At 39.5% G+C, this 22,637-nt stretch overlaps 1 protein-coding gene across 2 annotated transcripts in view; it reads right to left on the bottom strand.

Moving 5' to 3' along the window:
• The window catches only part of glg1a (golgi glycoprotein 1a), a 36,482-nt gene that overhangs the window by 5,313 nt on the left and 8,532 nt on the right, over positions 1-22,637 (bottom strand). For both annotated transcript variants that reach the window (XM_081607570.1, XM_081607571.1), the window contains exons 4-20: positions 20,524-20,739; positions 14,763-14,966; positions 14,057-14,128; positions 13,642-13,828; positions 13,329-13,543; positions 12,130-12,251; positions 11,915-12,016; positions 11,435-11,588; positions 10,476-10,700; positions 10,285-10,347; positions 9,853-9,966; positions 3,969-4,057; positions 2,670-2,787; positions 2,253-2,345; positions 1,590-1,727; positions 285-408; positions 37-179 (exon numbers count right to left, since the gene is read on the bottom strand). In XM_081607570.1, the coding sequence (XP_081463696.1) occupies positions 37-179; positions 285-408; positions 1,590-1,727; positions 2,253-2,345; positions 2,670-2,787; positions 3,969-4,057; positions 9,853-9,966; positions 10,285-10,347; positions 10,476-10,700; positions 11,435-11,588; positions 11,915-12,016; positions 12,130-12,251; positions 13,329-13,543; positions 13,642-13,828; positions 14,057-14,128; positions 14,763-14,966; positions 20,524-20,739 (2,379 nt within the window). The remainder of the gene's footprint in view (positions 1-36; positions 180-284; positions 409-1,589; positions 1,728-2,252; positions 2,346-2,669; positions 2,788-3,968; positions 4,058-9,852; positions 9,967-10,284; positions 10,348-10,475; positions 10,701-11,434; positions 11,589-11,914; positions 12,017-12,129; positions 12,252-13,328; positions 13,544-13,641; positions 13,829-14,056; positions 14,129-14,762; positions 14,967-20,523; positions 20,740-22,637) is intronic.

The following is a 22,637-nucleotide window of genomic DNA, read 5'->3' as shown; positions in this document are numbered from 1 at the left end:
TTTATACAAGTAACCGATTTGAGTATCGACTCTGACCTGGTCTGCATATTTGAGTTTGAGGCAGGAGATGACTTGACCCTCCAGCTCCGTGTCTGTCGCTCCCTTGTTCAGGACAGACTGACAGAATTTTGGGATGTCGGCTTTACAAGCCTTCTTCAGCACGGGGTTTAACCTGTAGTCTGAGCACACACACACACAAATGCACAACTGTTAGGTTTCAATCTGCTTCGGCTTATAAACTGGCTCAGCAGGAGGGGGTGAAAGGTCAGAGAGGGTGTGTGTACCTGTGTTCTGGGTGATCTGTCTCTTGGTGATCATCTGTTTGCATTTAGGATCCATCAGCTCACTGTTCTTGTTCTGTTTCAGACACTGAAGAACGTTCTTCCCCTCTGACTCCGTGCAGAACCGCTGAACAAAAACACAGTAAAAACAATGAGACTGCAGCCTGAGCCACCAGAGGCTCTGTGGACGTTTCACAGTGACTCCAAATAACTAAATACAATCAAGTACCAAACACAGGTTTTGGCGGTTCTTCTAGTTTTTCATGGAATAATTTTACTTACTTTCAACAACAGAATGACGCCAAAAGTACCAGTACTGTTTCTTTAAATCCATTACCTCATCACAGAGGTAGAAACTTTGTTCTTTGTTAATGTTTTCTATAAACATTAACACTACACTAAAAACAAAAAAATCAATCTCTACTCACTTTACAGAAGATCTCTGTTTTGCTCAATTCATTTGCTGAATCCCATTTTCTGTCAATTTACTGTTGACAGGAAATGTCAACAATAAATTGACATTTACTGTCAATTTTTAAAGATATTAAAATAATTTTTTTTTAAAATATCTTTAAAATAAAATATCTTTTATTTTAAAGATATTAGATCTTTAAAATAAAATGTTCCTATCGTAGGTATTTGTCAAAGTACCTTTTTTTTTTTTCAAAGGTCATGTAACATTGTTGCTCTAGCCGGTTTTATTTATGAAATGCAAAAAGGTTCTTTGGATTGTTGAGGTTTCAGAATTTGGAAAAAATAATAGTTATTATTTCCAGATTCCTGGAAATAACTATAGTTCACTACAGACTGCTAATCAGTTCCAGTGCGTTACGTTCAAACATTACAAATAACTTAAATATTTTAGAGTGTTTTCACACCTAATAGTCCAGTAGACTTGGTTTCACTGAGGACCACAATTGCAACACTACATTTTCAGCTGCACTGCACTGTGTCAAACAAGCCAAACTAATTGAAAAACATGTTCCCCTCATCGCCTGTGGTGGCACTGCACCAAAAACTACTGAAGGAATAGACACAAAAACCTCAGAAGAGAACACTGAGCACAACTTCCTTCCTCACAAAATGTAAAGATAAATGGAGGTGTCAGATTTTGGCAGTTGGTGGATTTCTTTTTTGTCTTTGGCAAAACTCTCCAGACCTCGTCTGAGTTACTCATCATCTGATTCTTCTTCTTGGTTTATTTCTGAACAATAACACTCAACACTGGGGCTTACACTGAATAAAAAAGCAAAATATAGCCGAGTAAACACAATGTGATGATAGAAATCACAAGCAGTGGTAGCCCACCCGGATCATGTGCTTGCAGACTCTCATCAGTTGATAGTCCAGTTCAGGGTCAACCATCTCCACCTCCTGCAGCTTGAAGATCTTTTGGTGGCAGCGCGAAGACAGCTGGCGTTTGTTCTCTTTCAGACACTCGACCACCTGGAGAGGGATGCAGACACCGAGTCAAACTTTCCGTCCCTCATAATCATGGAGGACGAGGGACGGAATAAAGAAGAAGGTGATGAAAATGAATCCACCTGCCCTGGATTCTACATTTCACAGCTAAATGGAATGTAATTCAGAAGAATAAAAGTACAGGAAGCTGGGCTGAAAAAACCAAATGGTGGTTTCATTATCTTCTCTGTTGTCAGGATGGTTGCAAAGCAATAAAAGAAAAAGAAAAATAAGACTACTTATTTGTGTGTTATTTCCACTAAAGAAAATCTCAAAATGATTTAAAAAATTATTACAAACCCTGCAGTGTGTACTGGCCCTTTAAATGAGCAAAATCTGTAATAACCACAAGGCCTGAGTGAGCGAAGTTGCAACAGTGTGTCAGTAGCCCAGTCAGCTGTGTATCTTCCAATAGCACAACTTGTCCAAAATGCGAGAACAGTTTCTTTGACATGAAAATGAGCAAAAAGTGTGTGTGTGTGTGTGTGTGTGTGTGTGTAAACTACTGACCTGTGCATTGCCAAAAGCCACGTTCTGACACAGCCGGTTGATGTCCTGCTTACATGAGTCATACAGCTCCGGCTCCAGACGGATGTCCTCTGACTGATGGATTCACAGAAAAACACAATGTCAGGTTTAAAACCGCACCAAAGTACTGTACAAAAACCATAACAGAATAAGTAGATGAAAAGAGAAAGAGAAAAAATAAATAAATAAATATATGATAAAATAATAAGAGTAATAATAATAATAAGTAAATAAAACATCACAACAGAAGTATTGCAGTATCAGGTCTGAAACACAGACTGATGAAAGAACTCTAAAGTTCAACAGGAATATCCTGGGATTAAAGCCTCAAACTCAAACATTCTGTAAAACCGCAAGGCGTGAGTGAGTGAAGTTGCAACAGTGTGTCAGTGAACGCACCATCTCCACCTCCTCCACTCGGAGCTGTTTGCGGCATTTGACCGACACGCGCTGCTCCTTGGCGTCCTGCAGGGTGTCGTTTCTCACTGTGGTGCTGAGGCAGATGACCACGTCCACCCTAAGCAGGGAGACCAACGCGAACGTCATCAGCACAGTCGCGTTTCAATTCAGCTTTTTAGTAGCAATTTAAATGGAAAGCGAAAATAATGCGATGTCCTGGTAGCTGCATCTTCCCAACAACCACAGAAACACTTAAAGTGAGCCAATGGGACGTCAGTGACGACATACATCATCTGGTACTTTATTAAGACATAAACGAGCTGAAACGGTCGAGTCGGCACACACACAGCAGTGTGTCGAATTAATGGGCAACTTTCTGGTGCAAAATACGTAAGCTAAACTCCAGGAACAGATTTTTTCACATACTCACACGTAGCCTCAAAAAACAAACATTTCTATTAGGTTTTTTTTAGCCTTTCGTCTACATGAAAACTTTTACCATCACTAAAAATGATTCATAAAAACTGACCAAAAAAATAGAGGCTAAAAAATTTTTTTCTTTGTGAGCAGAAAACAGAAATCTGCATCATTGTCTGAAACAAATAATGTGCATACAGCAACATATTGCTTTGATACAATGTTTTTAATAATTTCATATTTTAATATACTGTTCAAAAGTAGTACAAACCATATACATCTGTCCACACAAATTAACCTCCTGAAGCCATGTTTAATTCCGAACAGGAAGTAGTGGTTATTTTGAAGCAAACTGATTGGCCGACACAGGTTTTAGCTTTGTGCTACACTGCCCCTAAGGGTTGGAATGATTAAAATAACATTCAGTGGCAGGTTTGTGTAGGTTCCTGTGGATGAAAACTTTTCTGAAACCAATCCAGTGTGTGTGGTATTTTTTAAATGATGTGGCGGCGATATTGGTCTTTATAAAGACCTGGGGGGGTTTGGACCAGGCTGATGAATGTTCACAGAAAGACTAAAAAAGGAAGAAATTACAGGAATCTTGTCATTTAATCATATTTAACAATCTAGCAACAAAATTATAACTTGTTTGATTAAAGATAAATTATTCTCATGACATGATCATGTAAAACTGCTTTTAAATGTCGGGACAGCGGAGTGGAATAAACATAATATTAATATTTAGTCTTCTAAAACACGGCAAGTATTAATATTCAAATATTCATTTGAGATGAATTAATCTAAAAAATTTTCTCAAATTGGATTACAAACCCAACAGAACCGTCTACTGCTGAAGAGGAGAGGAGAAGCGGAGGAGCTTACTTCTTCTTGATGTTGGGACAAAGCTTCAAGACGTCCTCTTTGCAGGCGGTCTTGAATTTGTAGGAGAAACGAAAGTCTTTGATCTGAACCTGCAGACAGTCATGGCATACAGTTACCTGGAGATTCAGCAGATAGTGGAGCTGCATGCTTTCACCTCTACAGCTACAAGTTCACTATAAAGTAAATGCAGTTTCTAAAAATTAGGCTAGGGTAAAATTGTAAAACTTTTGTGCTTTGAAGCTTGCCATCCCATTTAGAATCCTCCATGCCCAAATCTGGATGCATCTAAAATAAATGATTTCACCCTCCAACACGAACTGAAAATGATCCCACCTTGTGTTTTAAGAAATAGCGTAAAACTATCAGCATCATTTGAAGGGTCTCTTTATGTAGTTCAGTTTAAGTAGCTTCAAAAAGGGAAGTGATCTCAGATTCTGTTCAATTTGGGACCAAAATTGCAACATTTGTTACATTTTCCAGTTGCTGCAGTTCCCTTTCACACTGAACTGTGTCAAATGAAAACCTCTTCCCCTCCTCACCTGTGGTGGCACTGCACTAATAACTGTTGAAGGAAATGATAAAAACTTATGAAGAAGACACTGAGCTCAACTTCTTAATTCACCAAATGTAAACAAAACTAGAGTGGTGTGATATTTCAGAGGTTGGAGGATTTCTGTTTTGTCTTTGGTTAAAAGACCACAGGTCATTTCTCCCGCTAACACTAGACGCTCATTTGTTTTGTTTGTATTTACCCAGAATTCCATGCAATATAGTCCGTTTCCTACTTTTGGAGCGCTCTCCGGTTCCCTTGGTATTCACATATGTATTCGAGCCGCACCAGCGGCCACTCCAACTGAGCTGAGGCGGATTTTAGGGATTAGAGTTTAATTACACACTCACACCACCATAAACAAACCGGATTTTTTAACAAAACCAACTGGAGTTTGATTAAAGAGGACTAAACAGAAATGATTTAAAGGTGGTGGGGTCTTCTTCAGGTTTTCTGTAGCTGAGTGCTGTCAGCCAGGCGTCTTTTAGCCGACTGTCGATACAACAGAATCATGACTCAAAAACTAATTACTTTTCTACTTCCTAGTAAGAGACTGAAAAGAAGGATTAACATGGTGTAAAACCTCAGCTGTGACTTCACCATATTAAGTTACATGCAGACAGTAATTGATTATGAGAAATTTGTTTAACCCAAATAAGACCAATTCTTTTTCCTGGTTAACATTGTGGAGTGAATTGTGAAAGTCAATGCTGTACTGCTTGACAACTAAGATCAATTGGAACCAGAGGTCGCACTAGACTTTTTTGTTCTCCTTCATTTTGACTGGGAAGGTAACGTCCTCAGCTCCATTTGTTAAAACCGCCGGATAGGGTTGCAACCCATCCCTTAAAATACGGAACCGTCCCGTATTTGGCTGTTAAATGTAGCAATAAACGGGACGCGATTTGTTCCGTATTATACAAATGTGTATGTGTAATAATGAACAAGTTGTCCCCGAGTACGTTATACAGTAGGCTCCCCCAGCCATTGTTTTACTCACGGTGTTAGTGTTGCAATATTTTGCCCAACTGCTTTCTGGGTAAAACAGACCAACCGACATGCTGCCGCTGCAGCCGCCTCCCCCACGGCTTTAAATATATAGGGACTGGTCCCTTGGTAGCCCTAGTCAAAGCACCCAAAGCACACCGCCCCCCTGCTTACGAGACTAGGACGATGCGCGTTAGTGTTTGTCCCTTATTTTGATTTCTGAAAGGTGGCAACTGTCGAGAAAAGTCCAGCTCATCCCACTTCCCCATGCTGGAGATTTTAGTTTAATAGTAATAATAAATAAAGTTACCTTAAAATTAATTACACCAGTGACATCAAGACCCAACAGTAGAGTCAGACAGTAAAAAAATTAATCTGGTTGTGTGTATCGTTGCAAACTTTGCTTTAATCCAATTTTTCCTATTTAATCATAAAAAAAATCATAGACAGAAAGAGAGTCATGGAACTGGTTGAGATCTTTCCAGGACACAGAAAACAGGTCACAAATGCCTGGAGCTACTATCCATCCATCCATCCATTTTCTTGCACCCTTGTCCCTTAGTGGGGTCGGGACCTGGAGCTACTAGTAATCTTGTATTATGATTTAATGTTGAATGAAACTCATGTAATCTTTGTTTTTACATGCAAAATGAATTTATCATGTTTTAAAGATGAGTAAAATACATGTAATCCTTTCTTTAAAGGTTACAGGTTGGAGAGTAGAAATGAAAAGACCAGAGATAGATAAAAAGTGTCTGATGCTGTGTTACAAATATAGGCTGGAGGGGTGAAAGAACAGTTGAGCAGAGAGAAGAGAGGAAGTGAGATTTTTAGACTATATCTGCATCAGGTGTGAATACAGATAAGAGGACTTCAGCAAGAAGTTTTAAAGAACAAGGAAGGTTAAAAGTTAAGTGGAATAAAGGTCGTGGCTAACTGAAGATACCTGACGTCAGGGAAAGTACGCGGAGAGGTAGGAAGTGAAAGAACTGTGTACGTGCCCCCCCGAAATGTAAAAGGTATAAAAATATATGCAGGCGAGGAAACGGGGTTCTTAGTTCCTCGGTGTTCGAGTCGAGACCACACGAAGATGCAGAATTAAGACAAGGGCGATGTAACGGGACTACGGGGAGGTGAAGACTTCGAGCCGCTCGAGAAAGGAACAAGATCCAGTAACCCACAACCCGAGTCCTGATTCGACAACCGTCCTACATTCAACCCAAGACCATCTCAACGATGCAGCAGCAGACATGGGGAATAAACAAAGATCGCATATGGATAAAGAACTGATTTCATGGAAGATTCTCACCAGTTCAACTTTGGATTTGTTCTAAATGGGATTCCGCCTTCTCAAGACAGGACCTTGTCCATTGATGTTAAAGTTTTCTGCTGCCAAGTTTAACCTCATCATCGGGGGTCGAGTGGAGCTGCATCCCAAAGCATCTCATTTTTACTTAGTGACACAATAGGGACTGGTAGGAAGTGTGATTTCTAAAGATTTTACTTATATTAATCTTTTAATTTTTTCTTTCTGATTGAAGAAGCTGTATGTCATTTTCCCCTGCTAAAGCTTGCTATTAAAATACTAAAGTCTAAATTGATGCTGTGGACAGTTAAATTAATTAAGTCACTCAGAAACTAGTTTTTCAGGTTAATGTAAAATCAATGTTCATGATCCTAGTAAATTGGGGCTTCAGACGTCTCTTTGGTTATGATAAATAATGACCCTGGGACTCATGCCGAGTCTCTAAAATGATCTAAGCTGTAACAAGTGCACGTTATTAATAAGAGAGAGAGCTACCGTTAACGAATGTGGTTTTTGTTCTCGGGCACCGGCGAGCTACTCCGATGTCTGATACAGGAACTGTAGCGGGTCATAACGTTCAGATCGAAGGTAGTTAGAGCTTAGACGTGTCTCCCTCACAGCCAGCTTAAACAAAATGTCCTCTACAATTCAGCCGTGGTAATACCCAGGAATTAGAGGCTTTTCGGACCCGTTAGTTGGAGAGCTGGTCAGTAGTCAGTCCGTTAAAGTTGGCAGGTGTTAGGGGCGTGGCTGATTACTGTATAATAACACAACCCTACCGCAGGATGAGTTAAGTTTAATTCTTCGCAGCGGCGAAGAGACGCGTCCGCACTGCGCACGTTACCGTCTAATTTCTGCACTTTTATTTATTTCCTCAAGATAAACTGCCAGCTCCTCTGTTTTAGACTATAAATGGTAGGGGTGTAGTGATACAATAATTTTGCGATACGATATACTATATTCTTGTCACGATACGATATGTATCACGATATTTGTTGAGCGATACAATTCGATACAATTCAGTGCGTTTTTGCGATTTTCTGAAAGATTTTAGAAGGACAGTGATTTTAGTGACATTTTGTGTTCCATAGACTTGAATTTACTTAACTGAAAACTGATTAAAAGCACCAACTACACAATACCTGACTCTGATTGGACAGTCTAACAGTCTGCAGCTGGACAAAAATGAATCAAAGATACAATGAGAGAATTAGTTTCTGTCATTTAAATCATGTGGATTTGACATAAAACTCAAAAGTTTAAACGGTAATCCAGGAGCAGAGTGGGGAGATTATCAGCCTCTGTAGACTCTCAATATGCAAATAATTGCGTGTTTTTTTCTTTTGGACACTGTGGCTGCATTTTGGAGTAAAAATGCAGCCACATTGCAGTCTTTTGGACTATGGGGAAAAAGGCTTTTCTACCTTGGCTCCAGGAGTTAGCCGTGGCTGTAAGCTGTTTAATACTAGCTGCTAAAGTAGTGGCTCCGCCTCACCCCAAAGTGATCGACTCCCTGCAGCTACGCAGCGCCGCTATTCCCCTGCTTGGACTGAGAGTACTATGAGATCCTGGCAGTCTGAGGCAGCTACTTAGAGAAGTAGCTGCCTCTCAGACTGCCAGGATCTCATAGTACTCTCAGTCTCTGATACTCTTTGTCTGTTGCTAATAAAAATGATCGATCAGCCATTGTTATCATGGAAATCCTCACTGCGCCGCGGATTCCGGCTGGGGGGTTTTCCTCTTCGTCTTTCTGCTCAAAACAGCGCTGCTGCGCGCCCGCTTCGGATGTTATCAACCCATGTTCATTCTTCAGGTAATCCTTTATATAAAGAACAGAAACCGCTAAGCTAAAAACTAATTACGAAGTGAATGCTACCAGTCGAAATTTGCATTAATTTCGCAATCTCGTTGCTTTTACAGCTGCTCCGTTCGCGCCGCTGCTCCTTTCCTCTTCTCCGTTCCGCTTCTCTTTCACGGTTACTTGCGCAACTTTGTTTCACAGCAACAAAATACAACCCATCGTTATTTATTGAAGATTTTACATTTCCAAAAACACAGGAATCTAATGTTTCGTTTCGTACGTTTGGAAGCTCATTCCCTCTCACATAACCGGAAAAACCGGGGAATGGCGGCGCTTTTGACATTTCTCTGACATTCGGAAAAATATGGTTTACTAATTTTAGCATAACTCCGGTTATACTTGGCCTATTAACACAATTTAAAAACTGGTGTGTAGTTTATAATATGCACTTTAAGCTCATTTTGAAAGTAAGACTGAGGGAGGCGGAATCTTGCTGCTGCGCCGTAACAAACTAGATGTTAAAAAGAGCTATAAGACTATGGACCCCTGTGGTTTAATGGATCAATACTCGCGGATGAAAAATTGATACTTTCAGAGGGCGGAAAATATCGATATACATCGCCAAATCGATTTATTTATACAGCCCTAATAAATGGATTAACACAACATTGCATTCTCTTTAGTTTTCTCTGATCTGTATGTAATGGAGATTGAAATTAAACGCGCCATTTCTACCAAAGAAATGTAATGGGCTTCTGAACCATACGCTCCAAGTGTCTGGTCCAGGTCCATAACTCATCAACACGCTGTCAGCTCCCGTGTTGATGAACACTGAACTAAAGACCCATTTGTCCATGAGATGATATTCAGAAAGGATTTTTTTTATTAATTGATTTTAGTTGCCTCTGCGATTAACTCTTTGTGTAAAGTCTGTAATGTCTGCACATGTGCACCAGTCAAAGGTGTTAATTATAACCTGTCAAATGACCGATGGGCTTTAAATTTTCCCGTCGTTTAAAAAAATAACTGGTCAAATATGGAAAATATTCTGTTAACGTGACCTCTGATTGGAATGTATGTGTGACTTAATTTAATCATTTTTTGTAAAGTGCCTTGAGACAACATTTGCTGTAAATTAGCACTATAGAAACAGAACTAAAAATAAACTTTAAATGATATGAAAGCCAAAGTGAAAAAAGCCTGTAGAAGCTGAGCTACAACAGAAGCTCGGTTTGCTCACCAGCTGGAAGTGTGTGACGCCCACCGCACACTTCTCATTCATCTCCTTCTGGTGTTTGTTCTGAATCAAACACTCCATCAGGTCACCAGAGTCGATCTGATTGTCGGCTACCTCCTGACACATGGAGAGGAAATAGGACACAGACACAGAAAGGGGTCAGTTTAAAATGCTGCACTCATCTTCCAATACGTTCATGAAGTAAAAAAAAAAAAAAAGCACAGTGTTTTGATTGTTATTACCAGTTATCCCAGTGTCAAAGAGGAAGTACACATGTGGTACAATTACACAACATGTTTGTGGTTTAAAGAAACGCATGTAAACCACAACTGATCCTAAAACCTTCTGTTCCCAAATTGTCTCGGAAATTTATGAATGCTACATTTCAAACATGGAAACACTGTATCTGTAATGGATCAGTAAGTGAATACTCACATGACAGTAGCTTTGAATTACAGGTTCACAGGCTCGCATTAATAAAGCCTCAATCTGAATGTCCTGAGAAGGGAACATAGAGGCAATGTTTAGTCACAACATTATGTTCAGTCACAGCTCGATGGCTTCATTAATCATTCTCATCACCAGTGTGGTGCTGAGAATGCAACAGCTTAGAAAGGAACACAAACCTCTGACTCAAGCTCTGTGAGATTCCCCACCACGTCTCTGCAGTCGGACACCAGATCCTCCAGATGGTCCTGCAGACACTCCAGCTCCTGGCCGGTCTCCGACTTCTCACTGCACCACTTCCCCAGGTCGGCCATGCAGCGTCTCTGCAGCTCAGGATCCAGCTTCACGTCTATTGCCCTCTGGTGGAGAATCCTCTGGACCTCCACCTTACAGTCCCTCGATAGCTGAGGATGAGGAGTGAGAACAATTCCAAAGTTAGTTTTAACGAAAAAAATATATTTTTACACTTTATCATAAAAAAAACATGTTTATAGATGAGAAGAAATACTTTACTGAGGTAAAGTTTCCAGTTTTATCACAGAGCTTTATGTCAGAGTTTAGTACAGTCCAGGCCTGTAAGGCCAGGTTCCTGCAGCTTTTAGCGTCTCTGCTTCAGCACATCTCAGTGTTTCCTCTAAGTTTTTTTTTTTAAAAACCGTAGTGGTTACACGCCGTTACCTTTGTTATATTCTAGCATAAAAAAAAAAGAAGAAAAAAAAGTCGTTCTGAAGGTCTGGACACTTATTTTAGAGGATGCACCATCAGCTCACTAGCAGATCTCTGTGGAGCTCAACTGCAGGCTACTGAAGCAGTGGCCTACTCTTTCCATTTAATTCAAGTGTGGTGGACTGACCACTCAGTTTGAGACCACTGGTTTAGAGGCTGCTCGTTATTCATTACAGACTCTTAATACATCTTGTGTTTCAAAATAAAAGCCAAGACGGACCAGATGGAACGCATAATGGAGGAGCTAATCAATGGAAACAGACTGAATAATCACTAAAACATGGGCTGTATTGACTTGCTGCCCATCTGACAGTATTCAGCTTTCCAGCTTTATACAATCCTAAAGTTTTAATCTTTCACTCAGAGACGAAAGATTCCTGTAAAAGTCAAACGGTTGCCATGGGATACGTACCCTCCGTCCCTGCTCCACTGAGCGGTAAGCGTGGCGATACAGGCATGAGAAAACGGCCCCGGCTGGCATTAGCTCACTGGTTTCATTCCAGCCGTGAGTGTGGCAGAGTCTGGCCGCATCACCCTGACATTTCTTATACAGAATGGGGTCCAGCCTGAGGAACGGCACTGCATCATGAATATAATCGTAGTTTGGTTTATCAAGAACACACAGACATTGTCATTCTTTTGTTTTAAACATTGATTCTCACTCTGACTGCAGACAGATCATATCTTCCATCCACCTCACTTTGAGAAAAACACGGCTTAGACACAAACTTAATATTTGTCCTATTTGTTCAAAAATAAGTGACTGTAGTTTTATTCTGAAAAGCAATTAAATTATTTAACATGGCACTAGTTGATTAGTTATTTTCAAGTTGAACTCATTCCCAAAATGAATTCATGTCATTTATTGTTTTTAGCTGACAGCTCATCTTACTTCCAGTCTCTGGCTATGAAGTACTGCAGCTCCAGCAGCCTGTGCTCACAGCCCTCCACCATCTTCTCAGTGTACAGATGCTCCATCAGACAAGACAGGATCCTGCATGATCAGAACCAGTTCTGTACAGTTACTGCTGATCCGCCTGGCTGTACGTATTGTGTTCTGGAACGGTGTTTTGAGGTTTTCTGGGGGGTTTTACCAGCAGGACTTACATGGGGTCTCCGTTGCGGATGTGTTTGCAGGCTGTCTGGATGACGGACTCACAGGCCTCGTTCAGCGCCCTGTCGATCCGATAGTCGGCTCCTGGGTCTGCTTCCTGCACCAGGTCCTTGAGCTGATCACAGGAAGAAGAGCAACATCAGGAGAAGAACCTCAACCAACTGACACGACCAGAGGCTGAAGCTCCTACACCCAGGTCAGAAACAGAGGCAGTACCAGAGCCACAGCGGCTCCTTTAGAAGCAGGAATCAGTGTTCCACTCTGGCCTGTGGTGCTGCTGGAAAACCTCTGGAGCAGAGAAGCTGCTGGCTTTATGTATAATCACACATTATTGCTAGTTTTGTTTGGCTTAGGCAGGGCGGAGCAGGTTAATAGCTTGTTTCTCTGCCGCCTTTAATAAACAGTTTCCTTCAAACTGCAGGCGGAAAAATCCAACTGAAACATCCTGAACAGCCTCAAGCAGTGTTGAAAGTTGGAGAAATATCTAAGTTAAAAAGTAACGGCTTAAAATTATTTTCAGATTGTTCAAAACATTTGTCAGACTGATGAAAGTAAAGTTAAAGCTGACGTGCATTCATTTAGCATGATTGACAGCACTGAGACATGGCTCTGATGTGCCAAAGAGAGAACCACCACGTTCATTTTAATGCCATGACAGAAAAAAAAAATTACATATATACAATTTTTTATTTTTTTAACATCTAATTTAACATTGTTAGATTAGTCTGAAAGTCTGACCAAGAAGATGATTATTTTGCAGCACTGAATCCAAAAATTACATAAATTTTCTCAATCAGGTTTTTAACTTTACTTTGCTTTATAGAAATCTGATCTTCTGACTAAATTGATGACATTTTTGTGACATTATCAGTTCATTTCCGTTCATATGTATTTTTTAGGAGGAAAAAAAATGGTTTTATAACAAAGTGTATTAATTAAATGTTACAAACTTGGATTTCTGTAAATTGAATAATGAACACTAATAAGTGTAAATACATGTGAATTGAACATTATGTCTTCACTGTGTAAAATTCTCTGTCTCTTTTCTGTCCTGATGAAATTCTTTTGGCTGTTGACCAGAGTTATGATTCTGTTCTATGACAGCAACCAATAAACATTAAAACTTGCCATTAGATTATCTTTTTAATTCTCCTGCTGGTTTTAAATGAGGTTCCAGGCCGTTTTAACTCACCGCTTTTTGGCAGGTGGGTTCGATGGCCTCCATGTCTCCTCGGCCGACCCTCATCAGGCAGTGCAGCGTCCGGCCTTTCCGGTGTAAACCAGAGCAGTGGTTCTCTATCTCACTGCGGCAGTGCAGCACGATCTCAGGACTCAGTGAGAAATCCTCCATCAGCATCCGCCTGTAATCCATCATTTCTCCCTGACACTCGCCACTCACCACTCGACCTGAAATGTATGTCACGGAGCAGGAAGCATACAGTACAATTATTTTAAATTGGATTTTAAACGTCCTGGCGCTGCAGACGGAGGAAAGACCTGCTCACCTCGGTGCACGGCGGCCTCAAGGCACAGCAGCAGGTAGGACAGACGTGTCTCTTTGGCTCGGGGCATGTTTGCGTCCACGTTGCAGCGGTACTTCCTCAGGTCCGACTTGCAAGCTTTGGCGAGTGAGTAGCTCACCTTGTAGTCCTGGGCGATCAGCTTCTGCCTGGTGGTCAATGCCTCGCGACACTGAAGACGCAAAAATCAGCACCAGAGTTTACAAGTCCACCAGAAAATGCAAGCCACTAAGCATGAATCCAAGCCAAATCAGCTCAATGTGTTGAATTTTATCCCATTACTCAGTTTTACAATGTGACCAGAGTGTTCCCCTGACCTTTTAAGAGCCACTGATTTAACAGAGCTGTTGGGGGGCGGCAGGGGGGGCAGTGAGATGAAAAAAGTGGATGGGGAACTCACCCTCTCAGACATGGCATCCTCAAACTTGTGGTTGAACAGACATTTATAAACTCGACCCTCCCCAGCTGCTGTCTGTGGGGAAAAAAGATCAAGTTAACTGAAACTCACAACCACATGTAAAGACGGGCTTCTGCTTTTGGTTTATTGGTTTCTGATACGACGCATCAGCAGCGAAGTATTCACCTCGTTCAAAAAACATGCCGAGAACCACTACACAACTCTTTTTAGACTTTACAGTTTGATCAAATTATAAGTTTGGTAACATTTTGTCTTGTGTGGTACAAGAAGAAAACGTATGAAAGTGGAAATGAAGTGTGATGGCTGTAGTTAAGGTTAGCTGGGAACAACAAGTGCATAGAGCAGATACTGCACAACAACAAAAAAAATCATGATTACAATTCTGATGTTTTAAAAAACTGCAAAATTGTTGGGTTTATTAAGTTGCAGGCCATACTGACCAAAAACGAAAGGTGACAGCTTGAAACGCAACCACTGTGTGGAGCAAATCTTTAGTTTTACTTTTTGAACTCAACTATCACAGCAGATTGATTTTTTCATGCTATCCTATTTGTTTGAGATGAACCTGTAGCTGCAAAAAAATTTTTAAAAAAAGGTTCTGACGTAATGGGCTAAAACAGATGATAAGACTGCAGCAGTACACCATGAAACACAAAGTAACTGTGGATGTGTCAGAGAGCATCCTCACATTTTCACAGAAGCGTTCCCGGTCGTCTCTGCAGGCCAAGTACAGGTATCGGTCCAGGTGGAAATCATCAGAGGACAGCTCGGCTACTCTCATGATGGCCTTCTTACAGTCGTCTCTGATGCGGTGTGCACCTGGTTGCTCCTCAGCCTCACGGACTAAACCCTTCTCCAGACAGGCAATCACTTCTCCCTGAGAGTGGACATCCTGCACACACACAGTTTGAGCAGGTCACTTCATCTATTTAACTCCTCAGTTTTCATATAAAAAAAACAAACACTGAATGTCCATTCTCAGCTTTTATCTTGTTTTTACTCATTTTTTAAGAAAATTTCTGCTGTTATTGCACATTTGTTTTTCCGTACTGCACTGGTGTGCTGTGTTGTAAACAGTCTAATATTCAATAACCATTATGTACATAAAGAAAAATTCATCCTATCCAGTTGCACATCCCTGGATTGAGAATAATATTTATGATAACTGCACAGTATTTTATGTTATAAACCTGCATAGTATATCATTATCTTGTTTTTTCTTGTTGATATTCCTTTATTAATCCCGCAGTAGGGAAATTTGCATTGTTACAGCAGTACAGAGGACAGAGCAGAACCAATATAAAAAATCTATATATACAAAAAAAATGCAAGTGAACTGAAACAATATAGTGTGAAACATATATATAGGCACAGCAGCAGGTAGGATATATATATATATATACACACAGGGTTTCCCCCAGAAAACCTGCTAAGCCCAGTGGTCGGGCGCCAAGGCGGTCCACCGTGTTTTTGCATTAAAAGATGTTAAGTAGACAAAGTAAAAATATCACTGGGTAATTATATGTTATGGGAAAACATTGTCAGTGAACTGCTATATAAACCCACAACCAGTCTTAAAAACAACTAATAAAAAAATACAATTAAAATGAATTTCAATTATGTCCACTTCTGTGGTCATAATAAATTAAGTCAGAGGCTCCATCAGACCCCCCAGAGCTTCAGGGGCCCCATAAATGCTAATATTTTAACATAGACCACAGATAATATAAATGTAGCATTTGTTTATTGAGACTATCATTGCTGCTAAATTTGACATAATGGTTTCAGCATATGATTAAAAAACTTGAAAAGTTTTTTTAAAAAAACATTAAAAAACTTTAAATGATTTAACATTTATATGTAAGATTTTAAGGATCTGGCAAGTTTACTTTGTAGAAGTTCAAAGAACAATATTCATAGTCAGATTGGTTTGTTACCACAGCTACAATCTGATGCCGAGTTTAATCTTTGAGTTTCAGCTGTGTTTGTTCACAAATACAAACTAGTAAGCTGCAGTTATAATTTATTGCTTTTTAGGTTTGCCAGTTAAACTACTCCCCCTGTCTTAGATTTCACTAAATCTAACACAGAAGCTGTTAGAGGTGCTGATGTTTTTAGCAACCAAAGGGGCCCCCCCAAGTCATATTCTGCTCCAGGCCTCATACACCCTTGGACCAGCCCTGCATGATGTGGTAATCCGCTGCATTATGCAGAGATGCGCAACAAATTGGGGATTTAATTCAATGCTCCTAATGTGGCTTTAGTAGCTCTTTCATTTCGTGTCTGTTGAGTTTTTAACAAGGGGACACAAACTATTTTGGTTGGTCGAATTTCTGGATGAGTTTTTCAGATATCCGGTGGCCGCGCGCATTAACTCCGTCTGACTAAGTGGGCAAAACATTTGATACGGTTTGGTGCTTAATGTAACCGGAAAAATTATTAATAATAATAAAATAATATAAAATAAGCGTGATGGGTTAGGAGCGGGTTAGGAGCGCGAAAGCTCCTAACCGGGTTAAACCTGCACGATGAGTGATTAGCACTGGGTCGTTAACCACTAACGCACCGGCTAAACGGGAACACAGACCTAAACTTTACAAGGAAGGACAGGGCCAAACGGCTTTACAGCTTCAGTTATTACAACTAGAAACCAGCGATCGGGTCCGAAATCTGGAAGTAGTGATGGACTCTGACCCGAACCTTCAGAGCCACATTAAGACAGTCACAAAGTCGGCCTTCTACCACTTAAAGAACATCTCCAGGATTAGAGGACTGATGTCTCAGCACCATCTAGAGAAACTCATCCATGCGTTCATCTTTAGCCGCATTGATTACTGCAACAGCGTCTTCACAGGTCTGACTAACAAATCAATCAAACAGCTCCAGAAGCTGCTGCTGCTGTTCTCACTAAAACCAGGAAGATAGAGCACATAACACCAGTTTTAAAGTCCCTACACTGGCTCCCTGCAGCTCAGAGAATAGACTTTAAAATACTGTTGTGAGTTTATAAATCACTGAACAGTTCAGCACCACAATACATTAAAGATCTGTTATTGATGTACCAACCGTCTAGAGCCCTCAGATCTTCTGGTTCTGGTCTGCTCTGCATCCCCAGAACCAGAACCAAACAAGGAGAAGCAGCATTCAGTTTCTATGCACCACAAATTTGGAACAAACTTCCAGAAAACTGTAAAACAACTGAAACATTGGGTGCCTTTAAATCTCAATTTAAAACCCACCTGTTTAGATTTGCTTATGACTAAATTAGGATTAGAGTGTGGGTTTTGATGTCTTTGATGTTTTTCTATTTAACTTTTTATTTCTCTCTCACACCGTTTCTTTTTTAATCTTTTCCAAAATCTCTCTCTCTTTACTGTCGCATGCTGTTTTTATTTTAATTATGTAAAGCACTTTGAAATGCCTTGCTGCTGAAATGTGCTATACAAATAAAATTTGATTGATTATTTAAGAACCGTTTAGGTCAATAACGTGATAATGGCGACGGAGGCGTCAGGGTTGTTAAAAAAGATACTGGATGTTGTCTGTGACTCTGTTTGACGACAGGAAATCTGTCACATTTTCCTCTGTTATGTTACTGGCTGGATTGAGATTATAAAAACCTTCAGATTGTCGTCATCCAACAGTTTTATAGCATCTTGGTACCAATGTAAAAAATGATCTACATTTGTCATATTGATTATGAACAGCTATATTGATAGCTTTGGTTTTTAAACCAACTGATGCATACAGTTAAGACCAACATGTTTCAGACATGTGACAGACTTAGGTTTATGGGATCTTTCAGTGCTTCTAAGAAGAACATAAAGTTGGCAGTGGCCTAGTCAAAGTCCTCACAGATAAAGTTAAAGATTATGATGATGGAAAGGATGTTTGATTAAATTTCCTATAAAACAAAGACTGAAAAAGTAATCTTGCCCAAACTGATGCTTATTTTACACACTTATCCTTTGTTGATTCCTGATTTTTTTTTTAAATACATCATTGAATGAAAATAACTATATGAATCTGCAAGGCGTACAGAATAATTTGGGCATCAAAGATAAATATTGTTTTTTAATGATATGGATATATCTTTAAACCAATTATTCTCTGGATTTAAAGTCATAAATGTATATTTTGGCTAGAGCTGAATAACAGACTGAATATCTATCATCAAAATGTCACATTCAGTAAAATCTGAAATCCAAGGCACCAACTGTTATCCTCATATCAGCGGCATTCTAATATATTTGTTCAGATGGGTGTAGTTTCATGTGACCTCATTAGTGATAATAATAAGGTCACACAACTAAAAGGTCTAATATTTTCAACTACACCAGTCAAATATTGTATTGACATCATACCTGTTCACAATTTGTAAAAAAGTTCAACATTGGAAAGAACTTTTTTTGAACAAAAAAAAAACTAACTTTGGCAACATTATTTTGACAGGGTGTGCACATGACACTATAATAAACATAACAATTATCTTGAACATGAAAGACTCTTTATGAATGGTTATGACTTTTAAATAATGACACTTTTAATGCAAAGCTGCTCTAAAAGTTGCCTGGAAAGTCCGTTAAAAGTGCCAACTTTGCATTATTTTGTAAATAATAACACTTTAATGCAAAGTTGGCACTTTTCTTTTAATGGACTTTCCAGGCAACGTTTAGAGCAGCTTTGCATTAAAAGTGTCATTATTTGCCGAATGATTCTTTATGACAACAGTTAAACATTCATAAAGACTCCATCTTCATAACAGATGTTATGTCATGTTTATGACAGTGTCATGTCAGTCTTATGCACACCCCTCCAAATAAAGTTTTTGTTTTTCGTGGTTTTGTTTTTGTTTTGTTTTACTTACAAAGTGACTGACCTCTATCAGCGTGGATGTTTCCGATTACAACTTATCCAAACCGAGTTTTGGAACTGAAACAAGCCTCCTTGAGACTCAAACCACCTAATGAAAGTTCAGAGTCCTTCAGGTAAAACTCTGCAGACGGTGAATCTCCACCAACTCGTCCAGTTACTAGTTAAACAATGACCTGACATCCTGCAACAACTTAAACCAGCTTAGACCTCCAATATCTAAAGTACGATCATGTTAAACACAACAGCTAATGTTTTACTTCATCCATCAGTCACTCTGGTTGGACAGGTCCAATGTGTTCCGTCTGCAGTGTCTGTTTCACATGTCAAGATATTTGCTTAAACTCAAGACGAACTGGGGAATCTTAAAGCAGGCGTGTCAAACATGTCTTATTTCATAGAACCTCATGTCATTCCAAATAGGTCAGACTAGTCAAATCACGGTTCAGCTAATAGACCAAATACATTCCCCACTTCTTACAGCAAATTAATACAAATGTATTCAGAAAATTTCAACATTTCCTGAACTAGACTTATGTAAAAAGTTACAAAATACATTTTCTGCTAAGCAAACAAACAAACAAAAAAGATAACTTCAATAATGTGCACAAATGTAGTGGGTTACTTTATCCACAACTTTACAAGCTCTAGAAATTGTTCTGAATTTAGAAAATTCCCACATCTGCAAAAATCCTAAGCTGAAAAAAAAAAGACAAACAAGCCTCAACTCTCACAGCCAGCGTCCCAGAAAGAGACGCTGATAAAACGTGTCCTTTGGGTCTCAGATTGGAAGTAAAGTTTAAAAGTGGAGAACAAAGCACCTGAAGATGTTTTTCTAGCCAACAATGCGTTTGACATCCGTGTTCTAAAGCAAACATGACACAGGGTGGTTTAACCGTTTCAGCACAGCTTTCATGTTTGAGATCAGAAATGTTTCACAGGCCAGAGGAAGGCTTTTGTCTTTGCCCTGCTGAGAAATCGTTCAGTCATCGCTCGAAAACTTAGGACTGTTCATTAACTTTAGATTTAATGCTTTTAATAAAAACACCTGTTAAAATATGATACAAAAAATAAAAACTTTTAATACAGAGTAAAAAGTTCTACTTTTGCATTTAAGAAATCATTTTTAATAAGCAAATTGTATGTAAAGATTTGTAGTTTATGTTTTATGGTCATGTTTGAACAATTACAATTAGTTTTGATTATTTAGTCAGGTGACCTCCTGGTTAAATAAAAAATAAAATGACAGGTCAGATTGAAACTCATTTGTTGATTTCCCCAATGTGCTACAATATAATAGTTTTATAATATAATGAAACATTTAAGAATACAGTGTCTAACAAAGGGCTGCGGCCAAACTTGTAACAATAATTGCTGCTTACTAAGACAGATCGACACAAAGACACAAAGAAATGAGCAAATTCACCAAGTCCAGATGTGCAAACCAAAACCAAACAGAACCTCAAACATGTATAAAGTATTCAGCTGCAGGATCCGTTACTTTAAGGTCCTCAAAGAAATTAGGATTTTTTTTTCCTTTTAGACATTTTTGTCTCCAGTGTTGAGGCTCAGCTCACCTTCTCCCCGGTGCTGATGCTGCCGCAGTGCAGAGTGTTGATGTCTTCCCGACATTTGTCCATGAAGCCGCAAATCAGCCGAAAATCACTGTAGATGATGCTGGCCATCTTGGTGATGTACTGGTTGCACTGGTAGTCGGTGATGTTTCCACGGTTATCCACCAGACAGGAGACCAGGTAGCCCTTCCCCAGCTCCTCTGCAGCACATTCTTTAATCTGAGTATGGAGAAGAATTACTTTCATTAGATGGTTTGAGTCTCATCAAGGAGGCTTGTTTCAGTTCCAAAACTCGGTTTGGATAAGTTGTAATTGGAAACATCCACGCTGATAGAGGTCAGTCACTTTGTAAGTAAAACAAAACAAAAACAAAACCACGAAAAACAAAAACTTTATTTGGTGGGGTGTGCATAAGACTGACATGACACTGTCATAAACATGACATAACATCTGTTATGAAGATGGAGTCTTTATGAACGTTTAACTGTTGTCATAAAGAATCATTCGGCAAATAATGACACTTTTAATGCAAAGCTGCTCTAAACGTTGCCTGGAAAGTCCATTAAAAGTGCCAACTTTGCATTAAAGTGTTATTATTTACAAAATAATGCAAAGTTGGCACTTTTAACGGACTTTCTAGGCAGCTTTTAGAGCAGCTTTGCATTAAAAGTGTCATTATTTAAAAGTCATAGCCATTCATAAAGAGTCCTTCATGTTCAAGATAATTGTTATGTTTATTATAGTGTCATGTGCACACCCTGTCAAATAAAATAGTGTTGCCAAAGTTAGTTTTTTTTTTTTGTTCAAAAAAAGTTCTTTCCAATGTTGAACTTTTTTTGCAACTTGTGAACAGGTATGATGTCAATACAATATTTGACTGGTGTAGTTGAAAATATTAGACCTTTTAGACGTTTAATTTCATCTTTCAATTTTTAAGTAACAGAGTTGTCTAAAATGTAAACTGCAACACTCTACATCTACTGAGAGCACAGAAGCTATTTTGATTAAACAGCTTTTACCAGTCTGACTGTGGTCTGAAACCAAACAGGTGTTACATTTAAAGATAGCCCCAGATAACCAGATAAGAACAAGTGTTCCCCAGCTCAAGTGCCACTGCCAGGAAGTACGCTAAAAGATCCATCATTACATCACAAACACCTAGAGAGGCTGAGATCTGGTACAAGTGCTTTTGTAGCCAAAGATGTTTGGACAATATGGGACAGGTTGGAGCTTATATGGAAATTAATTTCCTGATTTCCTCCCATGTGTTACAGGGAGAACGCTGGATTTTGACCCTCCACAAAAATGCAAAATACAGCACAGCACAGAGAGGCGGCTTACACTAGTCTTATCTCAATATCACATGTCTTAATGGCACCATCTTAATTTATAAACACTTCAAAATCCTGTCCAGCTAATATCTGATCAGTACCAGCAGTGTTGAAAAATAGGTTTTACTGTTAAAGAGAGTTATTTAAATGTTCAAACTTTTTACAGGTTTAAAAACTGAATGAGGAACGGTGTTTACGCAGTCGATGAAACGCAGAAAACTGACCTACCGTAATTTCTGCACTTTTTAGGCACACCTAAAAACCAGAGACAGAGACTGCGGCGGCAGCATGTCAGTTGGTCTGTGTTACCCAGAAAGCAGTTGGGCACAACATCGCAACACCAACACCGTGAGTGAAACAATGACTGGGGCAGCCTACTACATAAAGTACTCGGGGACTACTTCTTTATCATTACACATTTGTAGAGTACGGAACAAAGGGACGGGTGGCGACCTTAACTGTAGCGTCTATTCTATGCACCTTATAATGCGGTGTGCCTTATATATGAAAAAAGTTTTAAAATAGGCCATTCATTGAAGGTGCGCCTTATAATCCGATGCGCCTTATAGTGCGGAAAATACGGTACTTTAATCTCCAATGGATAATATCAAACAGTGGAAGGATCAAACAGTGAACTTGTGTTATATCAGATGGAATATGAGCCGATCCCAGTACTTCCTCCTTACAAATCAGACAGATCAAAAGCTAAGCTAACGTCAGAGTTTTAAACGTGTGGTCAAACGAGTTTGGTTGGTTGTTGAGCTCCGTGAGCATGCTTCCACCTGC

The sequence above is a fragment of the Poecilia reticulata genome, chromosome 6 (genome assembly GCF_904066995.2).
Source record: "Poecilia reticulata chromosome 6, P_reticulata-male-v2, whole genome shotgun sequence".
NCBI lineage: Eukaryota > Metazoa > Chordata > Actinopteri > Cyprinodontiformes > Poeciliidae > Poecilia > Poecilia reticulata.
The sequence above is the reverse complement of the archived record's forward strand: the minus strand, read 5'-3'. Positions and strand labels throughout refer to the sequence as shown.